General features: G+C 38.2%; 1 protein-coding gene across 4 annotated transcripts in view; it reads right to left on the bottom strand.

Moving 5' to 3' along the window:
• Positions 1 to 5,123: 5,123 nt before the first annotated feature.
• Positions 5,124 to 8,519, bottom strand: part of IPCEF1 (interaction protein for cytohesin exchange factors 1) — a 116,577-nt gene continuing 113,181 nt past the window's right edge. For all 4 annotated transcript variants that reach the window (XM_054022294.1, XM_054022296.1, XM_054022295.1 and 1 more), the window contains one exon: positions 5,124 to 8,367. In XM_054022294.1, coding sequence (XP_053878269.1) covers positions 8,203 to 8,367 — 165 coding nt within the window. In that variant the 3' untranslated portion in view covers positions 5,124 to 8,202. The remainder of the gene's footprint in view (positions 8,368 to 8,519) is intronic.

Here is an 8,519-nt window from a genome sequence, read left to right as displayed (position 1 = left end):
TGCAACTCCCATCCCCTTTATTATTTAATTTTAGTAAAAAGAGCTGTCTGGCTGTGCTACATATATGAACATTTAAACACATCACATTTCTTTCAAGGCGTTCATTTGGCATGAGATGTCCTTCTTTAGGAACAGGTTTAGCAGACAGTTAAAGAGGCTGTTTCAGCCAGGCCATCCAAAAGATATGTTCTCTACCAGAGTACAAGGCATTTTTCAAAATAGCCATTTACAGAAGCTTCCTGATGCTAAAAAAACAGGCTTTGACATAATAATCCCCAAGTAAATTTGCCTGTCTTAAGAACAGGCTGTTTTTTATGTTACTACAAAGCAGCCAAGTTAAGTTTGTTTGTTTGTTTTTTCAAAACCAATTTGGAAAAAAAAAAGTCAGAGTTAAGAATTCTGTCTTGCGTGTTTAACGCAGAAGTGTCAATGTAGGAGGCTAGTTACCCTGGGCTACATGTATGTCATGTCCCCTAAAGTTAGGAGTTACATGCATGCATGCACCAAGATGCAAAAAAATTAGTTCCGAGCACACTTATAGCACTTTAAAATTTTAAAATATTGAACAAATATTAACCTAACTAGCTAGTAAGCACTGGACTGGGGTTCAGAAGATCTGGGCTCTGTTCCTGATTCTGCCACTGGTCTACTGGCCAAGTCACTTCATTACTCTGTGCCTTAGTTTCCCTATCTGTAAAAAGAGGATAATGATATTGCCCTTCTTGGTAAAGTGCTTTCAGATCTATTATTATTATGCATGTGTGTAACTTTATTCATCTGAGTCATTCCATTGACTTCTCATGGGTAAAGTTACTCACCTGTGTAAGTGTCTGCAAGACTGGGTATTAATCGATCTTCATATCACCATATGAGGTAGATACATGTTTATATCTTCATTTTACAGAAGGGAGAAAGTGAGCCAGGAAGGATAACTTGTGAGAGCAGCTACAGTAACCTGTTCAAGGCCGCACAATATCTGGGACAGAGTGAGCATTAGTACTCAGATGGTTTCTAAGTTCTTGACCTATCTACTAATGCAAAACTCCTGTCTTGGAGAAAATTTACCCCTGTGCAGATGGTCCACAAAAAGGCTCATGTTCACTTAACTCCTCAAAATAGGTTCTAAGTGGGATATTAGTGGCACGTCAACTTGGTAGTGTCCCTCTGCAGAGGGAGAATTTCACTCTAATAGTAGATCCTTCTGTTTAAAGGCTGGGCCAGTGTAAAAAAGAAAGCAAGAAGAGTAAACTGCGGAACTTGCTGAAAGTTCAAGGAAATCACGACTGACATTTTAAAGTGTATGTTCTTTCTACATGTCCCACATAAAACAGGAAATACCACTTTGGCCCTACCACTAGAAGAAAACCACTCCATTTCCTGTTATTAGAGTTTAACTTTTCTCATAAATGATACATATTGCCATTGCAATCGATCACAGTTGAGCCACACAAAAAATCTTCCCATACAATGCAAGGAGGAGTCTCCCTTGGAAGTGTCTTACATTTAGAGACGGATTTTATCAAAAAAATAAGTTGGTATACCAAATATACCGTATTATATACACACCCATCCCCATATATGTAGACATGATAGCCATGCGATAAACTGCATTTATCTTCCACATTGATTTACCTGCACTCTGCCCATTAACTTCTCCAATCAGCATTAATTCCAAAACTCTGAGTAGATTTAAATTAGCTCCATTACCACACACACACACTTCAACATACTGCCACATGTTTCCTTTCTCCCCTTCCCCCCCCCCCCCCCCCAAATGGTAGGATTTTCCCCCCACCCCCAAAAAATGACATTTGTCTGAGGCACATGGCTGTCACCATTCAGTCCTGGACAAATGACAGCTCTTCAGTCCACTCTCTGATGAAATCATTACAGCTAGAAATGGAGCTCTGGGATTCTCTCCCATCTCAGGTGATTACAGCATTCACGTCTAGTCCTAATAGCTCATGAGCTCTGGAACACTGAAATAGAGACACATCCTTGATTTACAGAAAAGCCATTAAAAATGGATTTTAGAACTGACTAAAATGGTTAAGTTCTACTTTTCCAATCACTCCAAGGTCTGAACAGCTGGACTTCCTGTACTAATGTAGAGATTGGCCTTACAGACAAAGGAATAATAATGAAGCTTTTTATTTTCTCTTTCTCTCTCGCACACACACTTAATTCTAAAACATTTCTAAGTTCTCCTGAATAATATGTGAAACAACACACCTGGGTGCGATAATATAATGGCACCCATTTAGGACCTGAGGCATAATTCCCTGTATACTTCGCATTTTAGAGTAATGCTGCCATTCCAAATTCATGCCCTAAACCTTTTATACAAACACAATTGACTGCAAAGACCACTGAGCAGAGAACATGGTGTTCAGTGCTCTCTTGTATTGATGTGCTTAACAGTTACACACACCATTCGGGTATGTCTGTTTACATAGGATTCATCACCTCCTCTCATTCTGACTGAGAGATTTGAGATTTTTGAGCTGTTTTTGCTGCAATTGTTTCAGCATCAGACAATAGAGTTATTTATCAGCTAAGAAGATTGGAATGATTTCCCTTAATGAAAAATATGTCCTTTTATTCTGATTCTGTCTCCACTTCACATTCTCCATGCTGTCCATTTCCTTCATGTCTGGGAGGCCTCAAAACCATCTGAAGAGGCAGGAGATGAGTTCTGATTGCTGCACTTATAGGTACAGTAAATTTACTTTCTCAGACACAGGAGTTTTTTGCCTGTGATATTAGCTACATTAAAGTTACCCTGTGCTGAGAATTCTCTGTTCTATTTTAAATAAGTGTGATGTGCTAGTTTCGGAAAAGTCAATAGTTCAAAAATCTATTAGCCAGTTAACAGGGCAGTATTCCAAAACTATTTCAGGCTGCGTGACCCTGTTATAACCAATTGTACTGCATTTGTCAATCCAAGGGCATTGTTGCATTGCTATATATTATACAGACATACACACGTGAGTATGCACGCATTCACTCAGAGTAAGAGAATATGAATCACTGGGCCAAACTGCGCTTTCATTTGCACAGTGTAAATCTATTTCAACCAATGGAGTTACTCCAGATTTGCAAGGGTCTGAGAGCTCATCACTGCTGCTGCTGATCACTCTGGCCCTGATTCAGAAAAGCACTTGAGCATGTGGGGCAGTGGAGGTGTTTAAAGTTAAGCACATGGGAAATCAGCAGCTTGCAAGACCAAGACCTAAATGACTGAAATTTGGCCTTCATTTATTGATTGATTGTTTAGCACCAACAATAGGTTTAAATTTGAGATGGACGCCGGAGATTAATCCCCAAGTTGGTACCTCTGAACATGAGGATACCACAAATGGGATAAGTAATTATTTGATCTAATGCCAAATACATGGGCAGAGATCCCTCTTCATTTCCACATCTTTTCATTTTCACATCTAATCATGTAGTTCTCATTTGGGGAATTACATCCAGGCATCAGACAACTGGATTTTCCCACCTTCTAGAGGTTTTGCTGGAAATGATGCAAGATAACAAAAACCACTCCATTTGCTGTTATTAGAGTTTAGTTTTTCTCAGAAATGACAATCAGTTGTCATTGCAATCGGTCACTCTTGAGCCACACAAAAAATCTTCCCATACAGTGCAGGAAGACTCCTCCTGTGGTGATGCCTTACATTTCAAGAGATGGATTTAATCAAAAAATAAGTTAGTATATCAAATATACAGTATTATATACACATCCATACCCATATATGTAGACATGATACCCATGCAATAAACTATATTTATCTTCCACATTTGAATGATTTACCTGCATGCTGCCCATTAACTTCTCCAATCAGGATTAATTCCAAAACTCTGAGTAGATTTAAATCAGCTCCATTACCACACACACACACACACACACATATACGCACTTCAACAATCTGACACAAAAAAATTTTCCTTTTCCCCAAAATGGTCGGATTCCTTCCCCGCACAAAATGACATTTGTCTGCAGCAAAAGGCTGTCGTCATTCAGTCCTGGAGCAATGACAACTTTTCAGTCCACTCTCTGGTGAAATCATTACAGCTAGTTTTAAAAAAAAAAACATATTACCGGTGAAAAAATATATATAGATAAGTCAGCCATGAGATGCAAATTAGTAGATAAATGTCTCTTTCTTCATTGGAGTCTATACTGCTATAAAGTCAACAATTTAATTCTCACTCTCAGATGTATGCTAATCATTTACATTTACATTGTTTGTTTTACTCCTGAAAACACGTACACATGGGTTCTCTATAGGTAAAATCCACTCTTATGCAGAGGGCCAATACAAGGCCTAGCCACAACTTATTAGAGGGCTTGCATGGGACTGATGTGGTGGATGGGCCTTGTATCTAACTCTATGTTGGTATTATCCAGCTGATTTAATTTCAAGTTCATCTCATGCACTTTGGGAGGTAATTTTGGCTGTCAAGCTAAACAAAATGTACTGACAATAAAATGTTATGTCATCAGTAGAGTTTAAGGCTAGGAGGGATCAGTATGAATAACTAATTATATGACCAAAGCGTGTATCAGCGGGTTGGGGTGGAATGAACTTATTCCACTACTGAGCGAACACTGTGACAAAACAGAATTGAAAAAGTTAGGCAAATACTCTCTCTCTCTCTATAGAAAATGTGCAACAAATTTCTGTATTGTCTTTATATTTTTCCAAGGCTTTGGCCAAGTTCCTAGAGTGAGGTCCAGCAGTTTGGTGTCACTTTCCCAGTGGAAAGCAGCCCTAAACTCAGCAGATCAAGCCCCTAAAGAGACTCTCCTGGATAGATATATCCTTGAGTAGTGCAGAGCTCCTGTATGGCTCCCACACCACTTACTGTCACTGTCAGCTTAGAGGGTGTGGCTAGGGGCAATGTGTATTATTTGGAGCTTCCATAAACCTGGCTGCCGTATGGACCCTTGGGGCCACTGGCAGCTGATGAAGGTGAAACGATCTTGAGACTGTGGCCTGGTACAGAGCAGCCCCAGAACCAGGAAGTCCAAAGGGCACTGCACCAAGCACTCTATGCTTACAGGTGAAGATCTGTCCCTTCAAACTTTAGTGATATGGTTTATTTTAAGGCTTTTTTTAAAAAAATGTACTTAGTGTCTAAAATCTTGACAACTGATTTTTTTTAAGAAACAAGAGGAGATATTCCAAGTGTGAGTGAAAATATTGGTTTAGCCTAATTTTTTGTTTACAAAATAACATACGATTAGCTTTAAGGAAAGAAGTCTTACCAGGATAATAAATATCACTAAAAAAATCTGAATTTTGTTGTTCACTAGGAACAACTGAAAAAAATATGCTGAAAAAAAAAACATAATGAGGAATTCCTTCATTTCATAAATCAATATTTTATTGATTTATCCTAAACAGAATTTTCTTTAAGTTCCTGAAGTATTTTACAGCTTTGGCTGCATAATGTCAGTGTGCAACTGGCAAAAAAAATAAAAATAAAATAAAATAAACCTTCAGTATTGTTGCTCAAAACAAGAGAATCTATACACACACACTCAGACATAAAACAAACCTTCATCATGTTACAGTTAAGGTTGCTAATGCAATTCAAGAGAATGGTCTGAATGGGAAAGGCTGGTGTCAGATCTATTTATGTCACTTAGCCTGTGGTTTCCATAGTTTAGGAGGTTTAGTCAAAAGATTTTGTGGTTTTGTTTTTAACAGATGTGCCCAGTGATTGTTTCAGTTTCTTTCTCTGATTCCTATACTAATTCTTACCACCCAGTTCCAGTCCCCAGCCAGTCCTTGTTCTCTAGCTACAGCTCTCCATAGTCCAATACTAACACTGATTCAACAACCAGTCCCACTCCCTAGTTCCAGTCCAGAGGCAGTGCTGGTATCCCAAATCCAACCCTGCATCTGAGCCACAGCACCCAAGCACCTCCTGCTTTTGCCTCCTGTGTCTCCCCATCCCTCAGGCCACTCTTCTCCTCCCGCTAATATCTGCAAAAGGGAAAACCTGCTTCACGGAAACCTATACAGTCCACCTAGGCAGGGCTCCATTCAATCAAACTTTAGTAGACTTACCAGCTGCCAAAAGTGCCCGTACATCAAAGCTCAGAGCCTCACTTCTTCCTGCATTCAATTCCCACATCCAACCCATCTCTAATGATCCAACATCTCCAGGATGTTCTGGGATATAGCTAAGTGTTTAGATCTTAAAACATTAATTGCTTAGTAATGAAATAATTCCAAGCAATTAAAACTAATTGCTAAGCAAGTGGAGGAGAGCCAATCTGTTCCAGTGAAGATGGTTAATATTCGTTTTCATAATCAACATTCTAGTAACCCACACTATGCATACAGGTAGGTCAATATCTGCATATCTCTGATTTTTGGTATTTATAGTGTATTCTGTTTAAAGCTAGATGAGTCCAAAAACTCTTAAGAACATTTTTACACACTGGCTAACTGGATTGCATCTCCTTCACACCAGAGTATTTGGGTGTATATCTTTAAATGCTAGTTCCTGTGATGGGGATCCATTTAATAAGGAGGATTATTTCTTAAAACTCAGTGACTTTACAAAGTCATATATGCTGAAATGTGCAAATCAAACTATACTGCACATGTCCCAATTGGGAGTTCAAACACACATCCTGTGCTGAGAAACCTAAGGCTGAAAATTATGCCACTTTGCAGCAAAACAATGTAAGTGTTAATTTTTGATTAACTAGTATGTTAATCAAAACTATGCCACCTGTGGTTATGAAATTTTATAGTAAAATATTTTCCTACCCTAGACTATACAGTGAAATTTTTAAACAAATCTCACCCCGAGATCAAAAAGTAGGAGCAAGGTAGTTAAAATAAAGCTTACAAATGCAACTCCCAATGCGTCCGTAACTTTGGAATGATATGAATATATAAATTTATATTAATTATATTTGGGTATGAAGACTGAGCAGGCATTTCTCTTGAAATCAACAGATAAACAATCGCATCTATAACATTTGGTCTTTTTTACAGTAGGAAATGTACAGTACATAAATATATAAATAAAAATATATACAGTACATGGTCACACATTCACGTAAGCCATAAAGTGACACATATTAAAAAAATATATAAGCAACTATGTTTTATATGTTTGGATCTGCCTCTGCCTCTGATCTCCACCACTGCCTGCTGAGTGTCAACGGGCAAATCACTGCTGTCCTGTGCCTCAGTTTCCCCATCTGTAAAATGGGGATAATATACTGACCTCCTTTGTAAAGCATTTTGTGTTCTACTGATTAAAAGCGCTATATAAGGTTATTATTATGAATATGAATTCAAGATAAACTTGTACTTTACGTATTCACTACTGTCAAAAATATGTAAGCAGAAAATTGTCCTTTACTGAGTCCTATATTCCATAAGAAAAGTTGAAACTTGATGAGACAGAGTTTCCGCATTGCAGAACAAATTTATTTGTCACCCACACACATTAAGGGACCCTCTCCAGATGATGTAGGAAAACAGCATCTTGATCTTGTCCGTACACAATTAGGAAATGTTTATGGTATCCACTGACTGGGTGCCTTGAAAATTATTTAAAATTCAGATGTATGCATAATAATTATCCTAGTTGTCACTGTTTAAATGTTAATGCAGTCAAAACAAGTGTAAGTAGAGATAGAAGTTCTTATTTGTAGTTATCTTGAAGAGACAAGTGGTAGGAGAGAGGATTGTATCCTGTTAGCATTATCATAGTTTTAAAAAAGTTCCTTCCATCAATAGGTTACATGAATAAAATGACCCCGAAGGTCTAGTATCTACAATATGTACATTCCTCTGTGACTTTCAGGTCTTTGTGTGCTTGGTTTACCTCTGACGAAAGATCAGCCATTCTTGAATGTCAATCCATTTCCTCTCTGCTTCAGATAATGTTTGCCTCAGACATGTGCCCAAAGAGGGCATATTTTTTTAATTTTGGGGTTCCATTTTATTGGCATGAAATGAGTTTGGAGAGAGGAAATAATGCTTTGGCGAATGGGTTGTTTTCCTTTTAAAAGGGAAGAGATAAGCCCTTGGAAAAAACAAAACCTGAAACTGTAGTAGCTTAAAGCATCCGTAGGTAAAGAGGGACAGGGAGGAATCCTGTCATGTACTGCAGGTTCCACTGTCCTCAGATAGCGTTTTCAATTAAAGAAAGCGTTTTCATCTATGGCTCCTTGCTATTCCCTCCCGGCACAGCCAGGGCATCCTGCTGCTGATAGATCTCTTGGATCAACATTGTGTTTGTATTCTTCCATTCTCTATACTTCCTTGCTGTCAGCTCAGGATCCTCCAGCAATTGGTTAATCATGGCCAGGTCATGCTCTTTACACTAGTAGGAAATCAAGAGGGTTAATAAATATATATATATTTTCATACAAATTGTACACTGTATTTCCCTTAATAAAAACTGCATGAACATAAAGCTGGCAAATTGCTCATTTTGGCCATGTGATTCCCTTTTTGAGTATGGGAATTTTAAAA

This window comes from Malaclemys terrapin, chromosome 3, assembly GCF_027887155.1.
Source record: "Malaclemys terrapin pileata isolate rMalTer1 chromosome 3, rMalTer1.hap1, whole genome shotgun sequence".
Taxonomy (NCBI): Eukaryota; Metazoa; Chordata; order Testudines; family Emydidae; genus Malaclemys; species Malaclemys terrapin.
This window is presented reverse-complemented; position numbering and strand designations above follow the sequence as displayed.